The sequence below is a fragment of the Theropithecus gelada genome, chromosome 5 (genome assembly GCF_003255815.1).
Source record: "Theropithecus gelada isolate Dixy chromosome 5, Tgel_1.0, whole genome shotgun sequence".
In the NCBI taxonomy this organism is placed as follows: Eukaryota; Metazoa; Chordata; class Mammalia; order Primates; family Cercopithecidae; genus Theropithecus; species Theropithecus gelada.
Genome location: NC_037672.1, coordinates 85502456 through 85524534, shown reverse-complemented (window position 1 = coordinate 85524534; position 22079 = coordinate 85502456). Strand labels below are relative to the sequence as shown.

The following is a 22079-nucleotide window of genomic DNA, read 5'->3' as shown; positions in this document are numbered from 1 at the left end:
AAAAAAAAAAAAAAAAAAAAAAGTCCATGAATTCTTTGATGCACTTCCTTTCAAGAGGTGGAGCCTAATTCTCTTCCCCTTGAGTGTGGCTTGAACTGAGTTATGCACTTTTCATTTATTTATTTATTTTGAAACAGAGTCCTGCTCTGTTTGCTCAGACCAGAGTGCAGTGGCACAATCACCACTCACAGCAGCCTCAACCTACTGGGCTCCAGTGATCCTCCCACCTCAGCCATTCAAGTAGCTGGGACTACAGGCATGTACTACCATAGCTAGCTAACGTTTGTATTTTTTGTAGAGACAGAGTTTCTGCATGTTACCCAGGCTGGTCTTGAACTCCTGGGCACAAGTGATCCGTCTGCGTTGGTCTATCAAAGTGCTGATATTACAGGTGTGAGCCACCGCGCCTGGCTGAGTTACGCACTTCTACTTAACAGAAGAAAACAAAAAATGATGGTATGGAATTTGGAACACTGGGTCATAAAAGGTACTCTGTTCCTCCTTACCTGCTGTGTCCTGGATCACTCACTCTGAGGAATGTTAGCTGCCATGTTGTAAGGGCAGTCAAGCAGCCTAGAGAGAGGCGCATGTGGCAAGAATTGAAGCTTCCTGTCAGAACCAGCAAAGAACTGAGGCTTTCTGCTAATAGTGATGCAAATGAGCTATCTTGGCAGATTTTCCAACCCAAGTCAAGCTTTCAGATGGCTATAGCCAGAACTGCCAGCTAAGCTGCTCCTGAATTGCTAACTCATAAAAACTATGAGACAATAAATCTGTGTTGTTCTAGGTTGTTGAGTTTTGGGGTATTTGCGATGCAGGAACACATTTTATTATTATTCCCATTTTACCCACAAGGAAAGTGACATTCTAAGAGGTTCAGTAACCTGCCAAAGGTCACAGAGCTCATAATAGCTATAGAGGTAGGCTCAAATCCAGGGACTCTTGACCCCAAGGCCCACATTGTTAAACAGCACAGGGTTGACTATTATTTTTTGACAGCAACCAAACCCATCATACATAGATTTTTTAAAAATTTAACTTGGGCCTATGAAGATTATTGTATGGTAATTCAATTTAACTCCACAAACTTCAAATTTAAAAACTTACCCACCACAATAAAGTTTCCACACTTAGATACACATGCTGAGGATTCAATTCGATCTCCCAAAAGCTGTTCCCATTTCACCTTCCCAGAGTAAAAGTCAACTGCCTTCATTCTATGAGAATGGGAACCAATGTACACAGTTGTAGATGACTTATCGAAAGCGGGTATTACAACCAGCGGTGAAGCATCTACGCACTTGCCTGTGTCTGACCTCCACCTCACATGTAACTCCATTTTCTGAGTCCCTATCGCAGGTTTCCCCTCTTCAGAAACTTTCACAACACAGGATGGATCTTTTGACTTCCCAATAAGAACTGGAGAATTTAAGTCTTTCACATTTTGAATGTTGGTCTGTGAAACTGAATCAGAAGGATAGGCTGAAGAGCAACGTCCTAACTTTGTTGAAAACCTAGTGGTATTCAGAGACAAAATTTGACTCCCTCTGCTCAGTGCAACAAACGCATTAATCTCATTGTGGCAACTTAAAGTCATGATAGCTTTCTGATGTAAAGATGTTCCACTAGCTTCCTCTTGATTAATGTCGCTGAGTTTCCTTTTTGTGGCACAACTCTTCCTGAATGTCACATCTTCATCTGGAAACACTGTTTGAAGAATGTGGTTGTAAATCTCTAAAATGGAACTGCTGAGAATAATTTCCAGAAGCCCAGGCACTGATGTACCAACAAGTTTTTCAATTTCACTGAGGAGCCGGATGGACTTTAAGGAATCTCCACCACTATTTAAGAACAGTGACTCATCAGGAACCTTCAAAAGATCTTCTGGGAGATTCAGAGTAGACTACAGATGAGAGAATAGAGAAATATGTGACGTAAAGGTCTAAAATCAAAAGACATCAACATTTACAGGTAATATAGAGAGATGAGAGTACCTACATTAATAATTAGAAATATAGGCTGGGCACAGTGGCTCACGCCTGTAATCTCAGTACTTTGGGAGGCTGAGGCGGGCGGATCATATGAGGTCAGGAGTTCGAGACCATCCTGGCCAACACAGTGAAACCCCATCTCCACTAAAACATGAAAATTAGCTGGGCGTGGTGGTACCCACCTATAATCTCAGGTACTCAGAAGGCTTGAGGCAGGACAAACACTTGAACCCGGGGGTGGAGGTTGCAGTGAGCCAAGATTGTGCCACTGCCCTCCCACCTGGGCAACACAGTAAATCTCTGTCTCAAAAAAAAAAAAAATAATAATAATAATAACAATTATAAATATAAAATAAATACTTTTAATAATAAAATAAAGCTTTAAATTATTTTATTTATGTTAAAGGAGATCACTGTGCTACCAATTTTGTCACAAAGTCACTCTAAAAGTACAAAATATACTTCCCTTTAGAGCTGTTTTCTTACCCATAAAATTGGGACAAAAACATCTGATTTATGAATTATAAAGCCCAGAAGATACCAATAGCCAGTATTTCTGTAATACGGGAATAATCTGTCTTTGGTTGCTTCATATAAATCAAAATTACTTTCCAAGAATCTAAAAATGAAGTAGATGAGACTTTTATCTTAGATACCCTCTATTTTTAGACAAGGCTACACAATTACATCCTCTTTTCAGAACGCTTTAGAAGCGAAAAATCTATATTTTATTTAACAAAAGTTATTAATTTATTGAGATATATTTTAAAAATTCTCTCAAGTAGAAATACATATTGTTACTGAAAGTCCTTTTGGAATAATGATGTAAGCCCTAAGCCTAACAGACAACACATTGTGCTATAGCAAGATTTGGCTATTTTCTCAGCTCTGACAAGAGTGTTACTACATTCCACTGATCCTCTTAGAGAAAAGTTATGTCAAAACAGGTTTTGTCTACTTGTGCCTTTTATTACTACTTCACTTTCAATAAATTTCTTTGTGGGGAACTTAATCTAGTCTTACAGTAGAGAACCTAACCTTCATTTTAACACAAATTGGATAAATGAAGCCATAATACCTAACATCTGGGTAGCAATAACATTCTCAGAAAATTGTATCCAACTTGTTAGGATGATAGCATTCCTTAAAGATATAAAATGACCTCCTTATAATAATAATTTTGTAACTTAAAAATTGTACCTTCCACAAATACTGTAATTTTTCCCAAAGGTCCTCTTTCCCACTGAGTTTATTCTCAGACTTCAAGTTTATGTAGTTTAAATATATCTTGTTTAACTCAGAAACATCAATTTTGCCTTAATATAAAAGAGAAATAACAAATGTTTTAAAACATTTTAAAATTTCACTCAAAGCCTTTATATATTCATTAGCCATACACATTTTTTTTTGTACAACACAGAACTTGTATAAAGAGTTTGTTGTCAACAATGAACTCTAAAAAGTTGTCTGATGCTACCAAGAATGTAGAGAGAAATAGATGAGAAAAGGCCAGGCATAGTGGCTCACTCCTGTAACCCCAACACTTTGGGAGGCTGAGGTGAGAGGATTGCTTGAGGCTAGGTGTTCAAGACTAGCCTGGGCAACACAGCAAGACCCTGTCTCTACAAAAAAAATTAAAAATTGGCCTGTAGTTCTAGTCACTCAGGAGGCTTAGATGGGAGGATCACTTGAACCCAGGAAGTTGAGACTGCAGCAGTGAGCCCTGATTGCCCACTGCATTCCAGCTTGGGTGAAGAAGTGAGACCCTGTCTCCAAAAAAAAAAAAAGAAAGAAAAAGAAAAAAAGGAGCTAATAGTTATCCAATTTATCTCAATTTCAAGAGTTAAAGAAATAGGTTCCATTAACTGAGCAATTACTGCATTTTGAAGTATATGTTAAATAAAAATGAAATTGGGAAGGCAATATAATATGGTGATTAAGATTATATATTTTGAAGTCAAACAGTGCTAGACAGACAAAACAAACAATAATAAAAATAAAATTAAAATAAAAACAGTCCTAGACAGAATATCAATTCTATCACTGTGATAAGTTAATTGTATGTGTCAATGTGGGTGGGCCACAGGGTGCCCAGATTAAACATTTTTCTGACTGGGTCTGTGAGCGTGCTTCTGGATGAGATTAGTATATGAATCTAATTAAGGACTCAGAAAAGTAGATTGAGCATCATCCAAACTGTTGAGGGCCAAAATAGAAAAAAAGGCAGAGAAAGGAAGAATTTGCACCCTTTTTCTTTCTCTTTTTTGAGATGGAGTCTCACTCTGTTGCCCAGGCTGGAGTGCAGTGGTGCAACCGTGGCTTACTGTAACCTCCTCCTCCTGGGTTCAAGCGATCCTCCCACCTCAGCCTCCCAAGTAGCTGGGACTACAGGCGTGCACCACTGCACTTGGCTAATGTTTTTTGTATTTTTAGTAGAGACAGGGTTTCACCATTTTGGCCAGGCTGGTCTCAAACTCCCAACCTCAAGCGATCCATCTGCCTTGGCATCCCAAAGTGCTGGGATTACAGGCGTGAGTCACCGCACCTGGCATGCACCCTCTTTGTGTCACTGCTTAAGCTAGGACATCTCATTTCCTCCTGTCCTCAAACAGGGATTTACATCATCAGCTTCCCTGATTCTCAGGCCTTAGGACACAGACTGAATACAGCACTGATTTTCCTGAGTCTCCAGTTTGCCAAAGGGAGATTAGACCTCTTAGCTTCCATAAATGCACAGGCCAATTCCTGACAATAAATCTTTTATATATCTATATATTGGTTCTGTTTCTGGAGAACCTTGACTACTATACTAATATAACCACTAACTAGCAAAATGAGTTTTGGAAAATTACTTAACCTCTTTTTTGATGTTGCCAAGTCTGGAGTACAGTAGTTATTTACAGGCACAAACATAGCATACTGTACCCTCAAACTCCTGGCCTCAAGTCATCCTCCACTTTAGCTTCCCTGAATGGCTGAAACTACAGGCGCTCACCACTATGCCCCACTGAATTACTTAACCTCTTTAAGCCTTATTTTCCTCATCTGTAAATAAGAATAATACCACCTATCCACAGGATTTTCTGAAGATAAAATGAATTAATTATACAAAGTGTTCAAAAGAGGGTCTATCACAATAAATGCTAGTACCATTTACAAAAATAATAAAGATGTATGTGATCATTAAGCTAGTTATGAATACAATTAGTATTATTTGGCACTGAATTACTAAATTATATTTGGCACTAAATTACTTTACCGTGGGATGTAAATGGTAGAGAATCAATCAATACAAGCTCATCCGGGATTGCATGACTTGGAAGATATTTGTGCAGTTCTTTAAAGATGTATTCTTTTACTGAAGCATCTTTAGACACCATGAAGAGAATTAATTTTTCCTGATTATACCATGTAACTGCACAAGACTCCACTTGCTGAAGCTCTTCAGCAACCTATAAGAGAGATTATCCCAATTTGCCAATGAGGATATTTACAAACAAGCTTCCTAAAAGCTTACTTTTTAATGTCTGAAATCAAAACAGCTGAATTAAATTTTGGAATATACTGGAGATTTTTTAAAAAATTGCTTTGCTACTGTTACTATTACTTGCACATAGGGTTCATAATATTTTTCAAAATAATAGGTCCTAAAGCAAAATAAGCCAGTTTAATTTCACAAATATTAAAATCCAATTTGTCACTTATTTAAAGAATAACCATCTCTTCATGCTGGGGATAAGGGGCACCCTGAATTATTCATATCTTTTATTGTAATTCATCACTAACACAAAAATGTCAGGTGTAAATAATAAGAGACCCCAGCACAGAAAATTGGTGGTGGCTGCTTCTAATACTTACATATATTAATAGATAGTCAATATTTAAATAGTTCTACCTGTTGCACAAGTTCAATGTTAAGACGTTTGCCATGACGTTTGATCTGACTGTCTTTTCGTCCCAAAAAAAAAATCTCTCCATCTTTCACAGTCACAAAGTCTCCTGTAGCTCGCATTGTGCCAAGTGGTACTATCACTTCATCATCAAGAAAACACACTCTGTTTCTGCCACCTTCCCAAGATATAAACACCAATGTCATAAAAATTCAAGGGAAATATATTAAAAACCGTAAAATCAACAACATCTCCAAAAGTTTGGTGACTAAGTTTCAAAATTTAAATACTAAAAGAGGGGCTCATTTTAAAATGTTATCTGATAAAACTAGACACAATAAGTTCAGTAAATAAGCAAAGAGATAAAATGAAATTTATTTCTTAAAATTTATAGATTTAAAAATTCTTAGACTACTGATTAAATATAATTTTGGCTATAAATATAAATATGAAGGTCCAAGTTACAGTTTCTAAATTACTTTTATTAATGTATTAGATATTATTATCTGAAATAATTATTGTAACATTTGGTATTTCATGACTATATGAATGAGATTAAAAATTATCACTGAAAAGCATGAGATAGACAAAAGAAAAAGAGGAAAGGAATAAAATTAACACATCAGATCATTTTTCTTGAAAAAAAATTCTCAATCAACAAATATAAAACAACCTAAAAATACTTGGCCACTGCCTTCCTGAATTGTGAAGCCATTAGTATCTCTGACTTCAACTACTGTTCCAAGAAGTGGAAATCCCAGTTGTACAGGCAATTCACATCTATGAAAATAAGATCCAGAACAGATTTAAAATTTTTCATTTGAATAGAATATTTTCCAATATATTTAAATCATACTGTACCAAATAAAGAAAAAAAAGTTTGTTATGCTATAATTCAAAGACTGACAAGAGGAAAAGGTTAGGTGGAGAGGTAATCATATATGTTATTCATTACTATTTAGTACGAAAATTTGTAGCAGTATCTTGGCACCAGCTATAGTAAGGAAGGTTCTGGATTCCCGACTTAAAATATCAGATACAATCATATTTCTAAAATTATTACCCCAGCGCCTATCAAAACCAAAAACACTATCAATGTTAAGATCCTAGAAATACATAGTATAATGAAGACCCTTACTTTAAAGTAGAGTTAAGAATCTTCTCTGGAATCCTATAAATGGTTGCCCAACTTGATACCTCTGTGATACCATAAACATTAAATATTTGTGTTTTATTGCCTTCTCCTCTCCAGCTTCTGAGAACTGTCAATGATGGAAACGCTTCACCACCAAGGGCTAATACTCGAAGAGAAGTAGTGGCTGACAAAACAGTTGACTTGATAAGCTTAGATCCAAATCTTCTAAGCAATGTTGGTGTTGCCTGTAGATACATTAAAAATAATTTATTTATTTCCCTTCACTTCTTTAAAAAGGTAAGCACTGTAGTTATTATTTCAAAGTTAACATTTAGAGCCCACATGGAAATTAAGGCTGTGTTTATCAAATGGGAAATCCCATTTGGAAAACTACTGGTGCAACATTATCTTCTTGTTTTTGTTTTTGTTTGTTTGTTTGTTTGAGACAGGGTCTCACTCTGTTGACCAGGCTGGAGTGCAGTAGCATGATCACAGCTCACTGCAGCCTCAACCTCCCAGGCCCAAGTCATCATCCCACCTCAGCCTCCTGAACAGCTGGGACTACAGGCACATACCACCACAACTAGCTGATTTTTAAAATTTTTTGTACAAATACAGCCTGTGTTGCCTAAGCTGGTCTTGGACTCCTGGGCTCAAGCAATCCTCCCACCTTGGCCTCCCAAAGCACTAGGATTACAGGCGTGAGAGCCAACTGGCCCAACATTATCTTCCTAATGTGGATATCACTTATGCTGTAGAAAAAAACTCAAGCAAAAATATTACTTATATTTCATCATACAGTTCATACAAAAAGGTTTAAGGATAAAAAGGACAAAAACTATAAAATCAATTTACCTTTCCTTTCTTGCTCTGTATAAAAAGTATACAAAAGGGTTTAAGAACTTGCCTTAGCCGGGCGCGGTGGCTCAAGCTTGTAATCCCAGCACTTTGGGAGGCCGAGACGGGCGGATCACGAGGTCAGGAGATCGAGACCATCCTGGCTAACACGGTGAAACCCCGTCTCTACTAAAAATACAAAAAACTAGCCGGGCGAGGTGGCGGGCGCCTGTAGTCCCAGCTACTCCGGAGGCTGAGGCAGGAGAATGGCGTAAACCCGGGAGGCGGAGCTTGCAGTGAGCTGAGATCCGGCCACAGCACTCCAGCCTGGGCGACAGAGCCAGACTCCGTCTCAAAAAAAAAAAAAAAAAAGAACGTGCCTAAGTAGCTCTCTCCTCCCGCCATCCAAGATGCCGAAAGAAAAGAAGGCCAAGGTAAAGAAGGTGGCTCCGGCCCCTGCTGTCGTGAAGCAGCAGGAGGCCAAGAAAGTGGTGAATCCCCTGTTTGAGAACAGGCCTAAGAATTTCGGCACTGGACAGGACATCCAGCCCAAAAGAGACCTCACCCGCTTTGTGAAATGGCCCCGCTCTATCAGGTTGCAGCGGCAGACAGCCATCCTCTATAAGCAGCTGAAAGTGCCGCCTGTGATTAACCAGTTCACCCAGGCCCTGGACCACCAAACAGCCACTCAGCTGCTTAAACTGGCCCACAAGTACAGACCAGAGACATAGCAAGAAAAGAAGCAGAGGCTGTTGGCCTGGGCCAAGAAGAAAGCTGCTGGCAAAGCGGACGTCCCCACTAAGAGACCACCTGTCCTTCTAGCAGGAGTTAACACCATCACCACCTTGGTGGAGAACGTGAAAGTTCAGCGGGTGGTGACTGCACACGACGTGGATCCCATCGAGTTAGTTGTCTTCTTGCCGGCCCTGTGTGGTAAAATGGGGGTCCCTTAGTGCATTATCAAGGGGAAGGCAAGACTGGGATGTCTAGTCCACAGGAAGACCTGTACCACTGTCGCCTTCACACAGGTTAACTTGGAAGACAAAGGCGTTTTGGCTAAGCTACCAATTACAATGACAGACACGATGAGATCCGCCGTCAGTGGTGTGACAATGTCCTGGCTCCCAAGTCTGTGGCTCACATCGCCAAGCTCGAAAAGGCAAACGCTAAAGAACTTGCCACTAAACTGGGTTAAATGTACACTGCTGAGTTTTCTGTACATAAAAATAATTAATACAAATTTTCCTTTAAAAATGTGCCTAAGTAAAACAATAATGAATAAAGATTGATAACAAAAGCTTTATTGAGGTATAACTGACATATAATAAACTATTTTAAGTATACAATTTAATATATTTTGATAGACATATATACTAGCAAAACCATCACCACAATCAAAATAATGAACATAACTGTCTTAGTTGATTCGGATTACTATAACAAAAATACTGTATACTAGGTAAGAAATGTAGTGCTCACAGTTCTGAAGATAGGGAAGTCCAAGATCAAGGTATGGGCAGACTTACTGTCTGGTGAATACTCTACTTCACAGATGGTACCTTCTTGTGTTCTCGCATGGTAGAAGGAACCAACAAGCAACCTCAGGCATCTTTTATAAGAGCACTAATCTCATTCATGAGGTTCCCACCCTCGTGACATAGTCATCTCCTGAAGGCCCCACATCTTAACAACAGATTGGGGATTAGATTTCAACATATGAATTCTGGAGAGACACAAACATTCAGATGACAGCAATATTCATCACTCCCAAAATTACCTGTGTACCACTATAAGTCTCCTCTCCAACTGGATCCCTTATCCAGACAACCACTGATCTATTTTCTGTCACTATAGATCAGAATAACCTTGTATAATTCCATTAATATAAATTATATATAAAATTATGAATAGAAATTATATATTCCATTTATATAAATGGAATCATAAAATACGTAGCCTGTTTTGGCCTGGCTTCTTTCACTCAACATAATAGATACAATTCATCTCTGCTGCTGAGTGTATCAACAGTTTTATTCCTTTTTATTGCTAAGTAGTATTCTATAGTACGGATCAGGACTGGGTTTCACTGTTCCATATAAAATTTAGGATCAACTTACTCATTTCTAACAAAAAAGCCTATTGGATTTTGCTAGAAAGTGTGTTTAATTTACAGATCAATTTGGGAAGAAATGCAATCTCAACAATATTAAAACTTCTAATCTATAAAGACAAAATATTATTTAGGTCTTTAATTTCTATCAACAATGTTTTATAGTTTTCAGTGTACTAATCTTGCTCTTTAGCTTTATTCCTACTTTATTGTTTTTGATGCTAGTGTAAATATTAATTTCATTTTTAGATTTTTCTTTAATACATATACATATAAATATATATGTACAAATATATACATAGAAATACAATTGATTTTTGTATATTGATCTTCAATCCCCCAACCTGACTAAACTTTATTATTTCTAGCAGTCCTCCTTACCACCGCCACCCTCCTACAAGATTTTCTATATACAGGATCACACCAACTGCATATAGAGAGAGTTGTACTTCCTCCTGTCCAACGTTAAGTACCTTTAATTTTTTTCCTTCTTGCCTTATTGTACTGGCAAAAACCACCAGAATGTTGAAGTGGCAAAGGCAAACTTGCTTGCCTTGTTCCCAATCTTAGGGTCAAAGCATTCAGTCTTCTATCAAGTATGGTGTCATATCACCTGTAGTTCTATTGTAGGTGCCCTTCTTCATATTGGGAAAGTTCCCTTCTATTTCTAGTTTGTTAGGAGCTTTCAAAAAAATTATAAATGGGTGTTAGATTTTGTCAAATCCTTTCTCTGCATCTATTAAGATGGGTATGTGCTTTTTGTTCATTATTCTTTACGTAGTGTATATCACCAATAGATTTTTGGATGTTAAACCAAACATGCATTCCTGGGATAAATCCCAAATGGTCACCTTTAAATTTACTAAGACTTGTTTTGTGGCTTAGCATATGACTTATCCTATGAAATGTGCTTAAAAAGAATTCTGCAATCATTGGATAGAGTGCTCTATATATGGCATTTAGTTGATAATGCTGTTCAAGTCTTTGATACTAGCTGATTTCTGTCTAGTTTTTCAATCAATTATTGAAAGTGGGATGTTAAAATCTCCAACCATTGAGTTGTCTATTTATGTTTTCAATTTTATCCATTTTTGTTTCATGTATTTGGAAGCTAGTTTTAGGTGGATATACATGTATAATTGTTAAATCTTATTGATATAACAATGTATTTACTGATGTACTGACAATCTTATCCTTATAAAATTGTCATTGTTGCTTGGTTTTGTTTTTGTTTTTGTTTTCTTTGCTAGTACATTTCTTTGCTAGTAACCTGCCTGGACTAAATCCATGAAGTCTGTCTCCCCTCATATATGTGGCCACTGATGTTGCTGCTTAGTTGTTTATTAAAAAATATATGTTCTTCTTTTTATTTTTTGTGAGATGGAGTTTCGCTCTTGTTGCCCAGGCTGAAGTGCAGTGGCGCAATCTCAGCTCACCACAACATCCACCTCCAGCCTCCCAGGTTCAAGTGATTCTCCTGCCTCAGCCTCCTGAGTAGCTGGGATTATAGCCACCCGCCACTATGCGTGGCTAATTTTTTTGTATTTTTTTAGTAGAGACGGAGTTTCACCATGTTGGACAGGCTTGTCTCAAACTCCTAACTTCAGATGATACTCCCACCTGGGCCTCCTAGATTGCTGGGATTATAGGCGTGAACCACTGTACCCAGCCTTATGTTCTTTTATTTATTTATTTATTTATTTATTTATTTATTTATTTATTTTTGAGACAGAGTCTTACTCTGTCTCCCAGGCTGGAGTGCAGTGGCACTATCTTGGCTAACTGCAATCTCGACCACCCGGGTCCAAGCGATTCTCCTGCCTCAGCCTCCTGAGTAGCTCCAAGTAGCATAACCTCAGCCAGGAACATGCTTATCCCACCACCACTGCAATCTCAGGCTAGAAGAGCTGTTGACCTCTCAGGCTAAGGAGCTGTAGGCCTCCCTACTGGCCTACTTCAAGATCATCATTTCCACAGATGCTGCAGCTGGTCATGGGCATTAGTGACTATTACGAATTAAGTGAGCCCCTTCAAACAGACAGAATCTGTGTGTTGACTGAATTGGGGTGGGGATGATAGGAGCAGACCCATACCAGAATGCCACAAAGTTCCACTATTTTTACACAAAATTCAGCAGTTTTCAAAAACAAACATTTCTAAGATTGCTATATGTCTTTAGTTGATTTCCAAATGTTGAAGTATTTGTTTGTTTGTTTTTTCCATTTTGTCCAGCTTTATAGTTGCTTTTTTTGGGGAAGATAATCTGCTAATCTCTTCACTTGGCCAGAGCCAAAAGTCACATGGGAATAAAGATTTTTAAATTGTTTCTCTCAATAAAATCCATATGGAGTTGTAACAGACAACTTGAATTTTAATTCAGAAAAATGATTTAAGGTCATGGCTTGTCAAAACATATACATAGTAGAATGACTCTACACCCTTATAGGTACTTATGTCCCAGTTAAGATTCTGGTTTTTAGTAATAAATTATGATGGCAACACTATAAGGCATCCTAAATCATGCTCTTAACTGTTATGCCAAGAGGTTTATCATAATGAAAATCTCTTGTCAAAATAAGGGCTAAAATGGTCCTGGCTCTTCATTTTCACTAAGCCAGATTTCAATGTTGTGGCCTAATTTCTGGTGTTAAGGATAATATCAACTTTGAAATCAACAAATAAATGCACACCTATGAATACTCAGCAAAATAAAAAAATGGAGGCCGGATGCGGTGACTCACGCCTATAATCCCAACACTCTGGAAGGCCAAGGAGGGCAGATCACTTGAGGTCAGGAGTTCGAGACCAGCCTAGCCATGCTGAAACCCTGTCTCTACTAAAAACATAAAAATTAGCAGGGTGTGGTGGCACTCACCAGTATTCCTAGCTACTCAGGAGGCTGAGGCAGGAGAATCACTTGAACCCAGGAGGTAGAGGCTGCAGTGAGCCAAGATCACACCACTGCATTCCAGCCTGCATGACAGAGGAAGATTCCATCTCAAAAAAATAAAAAATGTAAAATAAAAAAATGGAAATACTTTTCAGATACTCATAAACTGAAATGATAAATTGAGGGGCAGAATATAAGTCAACATCCTTTGCTAGTAAATCATTCTAGACATACAAAAATGAGACTTAGCAGATAATAGAAAAAATAGGGAATGTTAAAGTTTCTTCCAAGTTTATTAAGGAAAAACTCAGGAAAAATGGAAAACATTATTATGCTGACATGTTCCTAGGTATCAACCTAATATTTTACTCTAAAATGTTTTACTTTTAGACCATGCCTGGTGGCTCATGCCTGTAATCCTAGCACTTTAGGAGGCTGAGGCAGGAGGATTGCTTGAACCCAGGAGTTCAAGACCAGCCTGGGCAACACAGGGAGACCCCGTCTCTACAAAAGATTTAAAAAGTTAGCCAGGCATGATGATATGCACCTGTGGTCCCAGCTACTCAGGAGGCTGAGGTGGGAGGATCACTTGAGCCCCAGATGTCAAGGCTGCAGTGAGCCGTAAGCATGCCACTGTGTTCCAGCCTGGGTTGACAAAGCAAGACCCTGTCTCAAAAAAAAAAAGTTTTAAAGGGCATCAAGTTTAAATAATACAACTTTGTTACCCAGAGTATGTAAATAAAAAATGTCCAAATATATTTCAGGTTTGTGATAAACCAAAAATCAATCCTTTCTTTCCCAAGAAACTCCTTAATTCCTGAAACAAATAAAAGAGGTCTTTAATTTCCTCCAAAACTTAGTCCATTTCACTTTGGGGGCCTTCTTCTCCCACAGTAACTCAAGATATTCTATTCTTTTCAATTTTCAAAGCTTTAGTAGCATGTGTTTGACAGCTTTTTTTGTTTGTTCGTTGGTTTGTTTTAGACTGAGTCTCGCTCTGTTGTCCAGGCTGGAATACAGTGGTGTGATCTTGGCTCACTGCAACCTCCACCTCCTGGATTCAAGAGATTCCCCTGCCTCAGCCTCCTGAGTAGCTGGGATTACAGGTGTGCACCACCATCCCCGGCTAATTTTTGTATTTTTAGTAGAGATGGGGTTTTGCCATGTTGGCCAGGCTGGTCTTGAACTCCTGACCTCAGGTGATCCTTGGCCTTTCAAAGTGCTGGGATTACAGGCGTGAGCCATGCCTGGCCTTGACAGCTTTTAAGAGCCCTGCTTCATGTCCAGTTAGGTCTGGGTAAGGTTTTTATTTGTAAATACAATATATATAAGGACCACTTTAGTAAATAAAAAAGTGTACATTATATTAAAGCAAAAATCCTTGATGACTTATATATCATTTGCAAGAAACTGGACTTAGGAAAAAAAAGATGAACCCTGACAACACAGCTAAAATTCAGAATAAGAAAAGGCATGTACTTTACACAAAAGAAAGGACAGCCTGTCAGCTTCTATACCGCTGCTCCTTACTCAAACCAAGTCAAATGTGATCCACTGATGATATTCCCAATAACTATTGTGAGATAAATAAAATCACCATGAAACTATATGCAAAATTTGTCATGTTCTTGGAAAAGAGTAAGTTTCTATCAGTTTCTCAGAAAAATTTGATCCCAAAAAGGTTAAAAACAACTGCTAAAGTAAATTTATCTGAGATAGTGCTAAAACATCAAACAAGGGGATGAGATTTAAAGAGGTAGAATTCACTGACCTGACATAGAAGCAAAGTCTCCTTCCCTTTTAGTAACTATCAGTCAAATCTGTCAAGGAACTTTGCAATCATCCCCTGAAAAATATGCTCTTTGAATTTTACAGGTAAATAAAACAGTTATAGTAAAATCTTACCCAGATCCACAGAATTCATGGAATGACTCACTAACAGATGAGAATTTATATCCCTTCACACCCAACAAGCCACACTGCTATACTCAGTTCATATCTATACATGAATTAGGATGAAAAACACATTGCCTTAAAAAAGTTCAAACTATCAAATTTTGTTTTTGTAGCAGAAATTTAATATCCTCTCAATTATTGTTACCCTGGATAAAAACCTGATAATTTTAGTTTATCAAAATAGAAAGTGGAAGCTGGGCGTGGTGGCTCACATCTGTAATCCCAGGACTCTGGGAGTCCAAGGCGGGCAGATTAAGGAGTTTGAGGCCAGGAGGCTAGGAGTTCAAGACCAGCCTGGCCATCATCGCAAAATGCTGTCTCTATTACAAATACAAAAATTAGCTGGGCATGGTGGTACATGCCTGTAATCCCAGCTACTCGGGAGACCAAGGCATGAGAATCTCTTGAGCCTGGGAGACAGAGATTGCAGTGAGCTGAGGTTGCACCAGTATACTCCAGGCTGGGCGACAAGAGTGAGACTCTGTCTCAATTAAAAAAAAAAAAAGACAATGGAAACTAATAATTAAGATGCACATATGCACATAGGTACATGAATGTAACACACCATATTCTGAATGTTTGTGTCTCCCCCTCAAATTCGTATGTTGAAATCCTAACTCTCAGGCCAGGTGTGGTGGCTCACACCTGTAATCCCAGAACTTTGGAGGCAGAGGCAGAAGGATCACTTGAGGCCAGGAGTGAGATCAGTGTGGCCAACATGGTGAAACCCTGTCTCTACCAAAAATACAAAAATTAGCCTGGCGTGGTGGTGGTCGCCTGTAATCCCAGCTACTCGGGGAGACTGAGGCACAAGAATCGCCTGAACTCAGGAGGTAGAGTGAGCCAAGATCACGCCACTTCACTCCAGTCTGGGCAACACAGCAAGACTCTGTTGAAAGAAACAGAGAGAGAAAGAGACAAAGAAGGGAGGGAGGGAGGGAGGGAGGGAGGAAGGAAGGAATGAAGGAAGGGCGGGAGGGAGGGAGGGAGGGAGGGAGGGAAGGAAGGAATGAATTCTAAATTTCAGGGCAATGGTATTAGGAGGTAGGGCCTTTATGAAGTGATTAGGTCATGTAGGCAGAGACCTCATGAATGAGACTAGTGCCCTTATAAAACCCTTTCCATCATGTGAGGACCCAGTGAAAAGACTGCAGTCTAATGAATCAGTGAGTGGGCCCCTCGTGAGAGATCAAATCTCCTGATGACTTAATCTTGGACTTCCCACCTCCAGAACTGTAAGAAATAAATGTCTGTTGTTTACAATCTACTCAGTTTATGGTATTTTGTTACAGCAGCCTGAATAGACTCACACACACAATCAGGAACTATGCTACACTGTCCCATTTAATTCTATTTGAGATGGGTATTATTTCCATTTATAGATAAAACCTAAGGCTCACGGCAGTTAAACACTTAACAAAGATATTTACATATTATGATATGCATATAATATTGCTAATTCTCTAGTACCTTTAGCTACTTACACTGTAGTAACTTAAGGCTTGTGTACCAGTCATATACTTGTGTACCTGCATGACCTAATCACCAGTCAGATACACATTTAAATAACATTTTAAAGGGCCAAATTTCGAAAACACTTGTTTCTGTAGGTTAATGTAAAGTATACTGATATAAAAATAAGAAAATCTATATTCCTAACTCGATTATAATTTAATGTACTTATACTAGTTTTTCATGAGAAACACAACATACATAGATTTTAAGACAGAAGAGGCAGCCTATCCTTCTCAAATCCAACAAATCTGAGTCAAAGTCAAGGTCCTCTAGTTATTATAGTATGCACAAAATACATAATAAAATAATTTTCTAGGCAGAATTCACTTATCTTTTTTCATTTTCAAATAAACAAAAAAAAGTCACATCATGAGGAGATAACCCTTGATAACCTAACCAGATTATATTAATCCATTGTAAAGAACTACAGAAATACAAAATATTCTTTAAAACACTTGAAATATTGAAAAATGATAAACAAAACATTCACTGCTACTAAAATGTACCTGCAAAACAGTCACTCTATGATGGGAAAAGAGAACACTGGCTAATTTTGATGGGAGCAACTTGATGGAAGTTGGTATAATAAGCAGAGAGGCACCACTTGATAGAGCAAGAAATATTTCCACAACAGAAGGATCAAAGGTCAGAGGTGAAGCCAGAAACAAAACATCTTCTTGTGTGATGTCAAAAAGTACCCTAAGGCAAAACAGAATGCAGTTATAAGAAACGTCAAACATTTAGTAAGCACATATCCTAAAAAAGTGTTCACGTGTTTATGATTATCAAGTTTCTGAATGTTGGCCAGATTTTATTCTTCTCTCTTAAATTAGGCAAAATAGTGCTATCAAAATTCAAGAAATCTTCTTCATAAAAGAAAGAATTAACAGCCATTTAAAGCAATATCCATGTTTTACCAGACATATTTTATCATCTGTGATGACTTTTGATGTGTCAACTTGGTTTGATTGAACTACTGCCCCCAGAATTCCCTCTCTAGTATGTTTCCCGTTAGGGAAGGAGACAAGGGATATTCTCGTGAGAGCTGAGGAACAGAAGGGAGGCTGCTGCTTAGCAGCACACACGCCTTCTTCAAGCAGTTATTCAATCAAACCCTATAGTCCCTAATCAGCTGATTTACTTAATCAAAAGCGAGATTATCCAGGGTTGGCTGAATTTACTTGGAAGGCCTTTAGAAGAGGTTTTAGGCCTTCTCTGAAGAAGAGATCCAAACAGCAGCTGGGTCTGCAATTAATCTCCCTTCCCTCCAATCTGATTTCACCTGGGACAGTCTCATGGCCACGGGATTCCAGCCTGCTTGTGATCACCCCTTCCTAACTGATCCCTATGGACTTTAGACTTGCTTAGCCAGCCCCCACAATTGTGTAAACCAATTTCTTATAATGAATCCCTGATCTAACTCCTGGTTCTGCTCCTCTGGCAGAATCCTTATTCTGTCATACTTATTCAATGATGCTTAATAGAGACTTCCGACTCCCCTTTCTATTTGGCATTTTCTTTCAGTATCTGAACAAAAAGCAGAATAAGAATATATGTGGTTAGGATCTTATAGAGCATGGATAGTCACTGTTGAGCCTGTGACACTATTTCAATTTGAACACACAAACACCAATACATCTAAAAGCATCTTAATTTCAAAAGAGCTTCAAATATGGTATAAACATTTTAAAAATTATAACCATGTATATGGTGTCTCAGGTAAAATAAAAACTCACTGTATGTTAAAGGTGTAGGTGCCGAAAGGCTGTGATACCTTTCCTCCCCATCATAAGGCTCACAGCCAACACTCTTATAAACAAAAGACAGTTTAACAACAGAAAAGCATGACAAATTAATTTAATCAAAGTTTTATGAAACATGGGAGGCTTCAGAATGAAGACCCAAAGACCCAAGGGAAAAGCGTCCATTTTAATGCTTAGATTCAATAGAGTGGACAGCTGTGTAGAAATGTGATTAGACAAAAAGGGAATGAGTAATAAACTGAGTGGGAAAATCCAGCAAGGCCTGTCCTTTTAAATTCCTGGCTTCTCTGCGTGGCATTTCTTCCTCCCATGTATAGGGCAGGACCCTTTCTGGAATGAGTCTTATGTTCTACTTTCAGACAAGGTAAGTAAGAGCAATTTCTTTACAGCCAGCTCTTACATGTAAAGGTTAGATTAATATTTCTATATTTCTAGATTTTTTTTTTTTTTTTTTTTGAGAAAAGTCTCGCTCTGTCACTTAAGCTGGAGTACAGTGGCGCGATCTCGGCTCACTGCAATCTCTGCCTCCTGGGTTCGAGCGATTCTCCTGCCTCAGCTTCCCGAGTAGCTGGGACTACAGGCATGTGCCACCACACCTGGCTAATTTTTTTGAATGTTTAGTAGAGACTAGGTTTCAACCATGTTGATCAGGCTGGTCTCAAACTCCTGACCTCAAACAATCCACCCACCTGAGCCTCCCAAAGTGCTGGGATTACAGGCGTGAGCCACCATGCCCAGCCTCTAGGTTTTAAGACTATCTTTGAGGGAGAGGGTTCGGTTACTACGGCCTGCCTTGGGGAGAAAGGGAAGCAAGAGAAAGAAGGGCAGGTCAGAAAGAGACTTTACTTCTGAAGTCCTTCCAATGTCCTTCAGTTCAAAGTACTCAGCATGCCAAAGTGCCATACGTTGGGGTATCATTTTCTGAGCCCAACAAAGGCTACCCTCAAACTTCAAGTTTTAGAGGAATTATTCTTCACATACATTGTCTAGCTTCCTACTTAGGTATTCAGGGGAGAGCAAACTTTCTAACAGGCTTCCAACAAAGCTTAAATTCTGAGAATATTTTTAGTTTTTCAATTCTATGAACAAAAATGGGCAAGGTTACGCATGCATAGAGGATGAATGCTCCATGTAGTTCATTTCAAGAAAGCAGCTTAAGATGCATTCAATATAAGAAAAGTTGAAAAAAAAGAAGAGACAGATTTTAAAGGAAGAAAAAAAGTGGAATGCAACAAACATTTAAACATATTACTTGTGAAGCTTAGGTTGGGTATCTAATATATTGTTCCTCATTTTCCCAACCACCATATGAGGCAGGTGTGATTATGTGAGAACCTAACTCAGAACCCAAGTTGGTATGAAGATTATTTTAAGGAAAAGACATTTGAGGCTAGGCGCGGTGGCTCATGCTTGTAATCCCAGCACTTTGGGAGGCCAAGGCGGGCAGATACCTGAGGTCAGGAGTTCGAGACCAGCCTGGCCAAGATAGTGAAACCCTGTCTCTACTAAAACTACAAAAATTATCCAGGTATGGTGGCGTGTGTGGGGAAAAGAAAGAGAGATCAGACTGTTACTGTGTCTATGTAGAAAGGAGTAGACATAAGAGACTCCATTTGGTTCTGTAATAAGAAAAATTCTTCTGCCATTGAGATGCTGTTAATCTGTAACCCTACCCCCAACCCTGTCCTTGCAGGAGACATGTGCTGTGATGACTCAAGGTTTAATGGATTTGGAGCTGTGCAGGATGTGCTTTGTTACACAAGTGCCTGAAGGCAGTATGTTTGTTAAAAGTCATCACCATTCTCTTAATCTCAAGTACCCAAGGACACAAACACTGAGGAAAGCTGCAGGGACCTCTGCCTAGGGAAGCTAGATATTGTCCAAGGTTTCTCCCCATGTGATAGTCTGAAATATGGCCTCGTGGGAAGGGAAAGACCTGATCGTTCCCCAGCCTGACACCCGTGAAGGGTCTGTGCTGAGGAGGATTAGTAAAAGAGGAAAGAAGGCCTCTTGGCAGTTGAGATAGAGAAAGGCATCTGTCTCCTGCCCGTCCCTGGGTAATGGAACGTCTCGGTGTAAAACCCGATTGTGTGTTCCATTTACTGAGATAGGAGAAAACCGCCTTAGGGCTGGAGGTGGGACGTGCTAGCGGCAATGCTGCTCTTTATGCACTGAAAAGGTTTATGGAGATGCTTGCATATGCACATCAAGGCACAGCACTTTTCCTTAAACTTATTCATGTCAGAGATCTTTATTCATATGTCTTTCTGCTGACCTTCTCCCTACTATGACCCTATTGTCCTGCTACTTCCCCTTTTTCTAAAAGATGGTAAAGATAATTATCAATAAATACTGAGGGAACTCAGAGACCGGTGCTGGAGTGGGTCCTCTGTATGCTGAGCACCGGTCCCCTGGGCCCACTTTCCTTTCTCTATACTTTGTCTCTGTGTCTCTTTCTTTTCTCAAGTCTCTCGTTCCACCTGACAAGAAAAGCCCACAGGTGTGGAGGGGCAGGCCACCCCTTCAGTGCGCCCGTAGTGGGAGGCTGAGGCAGAAGAATAGCTTGAACCTGGGAGGCAGAGGTTGCAGTGAGCCGAGACTGCATTGCTGCATTCCAGCCTGGGCGACAGTAGTTTTTACTCCCAGGAAGACCAAGGGTAAACCTACCATAAATCCCCTCTCTGAAGACAGTGTTATGGCTGTGAAGAAGACAGAAAGACCACTGCACCTGCATACCCAAGTATTATCACAAACTTTCTTATCTCCTATTTATTTTCCTGAAAACCCATTTGTCTTTCCAAAACAATTTATTTGTTCTTCCTATGAACAAAGAAATTTTATGAACAAATAAATTTACAAATACATTTAAATGAACTTAATAAAATGCAATTCCATTTCTTTTGTAAACTGCTATATGCATAGGAATAAACTTTTTTTCTTAATCTGTCTTTTGTCAGTTTAATTCTCAGTCAGATACTGCGTCACAGATAGTAGAGGAAAAGTTCTCCACCCCCATTTTAAAATGGAGAAAACTGAAGTTCATGAAGGTTATGTAACTTATGCAAAGTCAAAAAAACAACTAATTTTTAAATGTTTAAAAAATAGTTATCCTTATCCAAGCCTTAAAATTAATCCCCTGATTTAAAAGATCTATCTAAATTTGACTTCAAAATTTCAATAAATGAAACCTAGTCCTTCCCTTTCTGCAGCTATCATACTCTGTGGAGGTAGTGCTGCCTCTTACCAACATCCACAAGAAAACTCAGCGTTGTCTTTTTTTTTTTAAGACAGAGTCTTGCTCTGTCACCCAAGCTGGAGTGCAGGGTCTTGCAGTTGCCCAAGTTCAATCACAGTTCACTGCAGCCTCAAACTCCTAGGCTCAGCAATCTTCCTGCTTTGGCCACTGGAGTAGCTAAGACTACAGACTTGTGCCACCACGCCCAGCTAGCACTGTCTTATTAATAGGTTATTCTGGTAATATTTGGGGAGCTAGCAACGGAGATAAGATTGTTCTAATATGTGTCTGAAATTTAGTACTCCCTAGTTTAGTGATCCAAGTCTAAAACAGAAAATTTAACATTACTGTTTTAATTTTTAAATTGAATATTTTAACATTTCATCTCTCTAGAATCGAATTATTTGCCACCTCACTTAAGAACATAAAAGCAGGCCGGGCGCGGTGGCTCAAGCCTGTAATCCCAGCACTTTGGGAGGCCGAGGCGGGTGGATCACTAGGTCAGGAGATCGAGACTATCCTGGCTAACATGGTGAAACCCCGTCTCTACTAAAAATACAAAAAACTAGCTGGGCGTGGTGGCGGGCGCCTGTAGTACCAGCTACTTGGGAGGCTGAGGCGGGAGAATGGCGTGAACCCGGGAGGCGGAGCTTGCAGTGAGCCGAGATCATACCACTGCACTCCAGCCTGGGAGACACAGCGAGACTCCATCTCAAAAAAAAAAAAAAAAAAAAAAAAAAAAAAAAAAAAAAAAAAA

At 39.0% G+C, this 22079-nt stretch overlaps 1 protein-coding gene and 1 pseudogene across 7 annotated transcripts in view; one reads left to right on the top strand and one right to left on the bottom strand.

The window, feature by feature from the left end:
• The window catches only part of AASDH (aminoadipate-semialdehyde dehydrogenase), a 44529-nt gene that overhangs the window by 10832 nt on the left and 11618 nt on the right, over positions 1-22079 (bottom strand). For 6 of the 7 annotated variants that reach the window (XM_025386630.1, XM_025386634.1, XM_025386635.1 and 3 more), the window contains 7 exons: positions 16831-17023; positions 7020-7261; positions 6555-6661; positions 5887-6059; positions 5251-5443; positions 3192-3307; positions 1108-1903 (listed from right to left, as the gene is read on the bottom strand). In XM_025386630.1, coding sequence (XP_025242415.1) covers positions 1108-1903; positions 3192-3307; positions 5251-5443; positions 5887-6059; positions 6555-6661; positions 7020-7261; positions 16831-17023 — 1820 coding nt within the window. The remainder of the gene's footprint in view (positions 1-1107; positions 1904-3191; positions 3308-5250; positions 5444-5886; positions 6060-6554; positions 6662-7019; positions 7262-16830; positions 17024-22079) is intronic. The other variant, XM_025386637.1, reaches the window with a different exon arrangement.
• Positions 8264-9048, top strand: LOC112625355 (annotated as a pseudogene).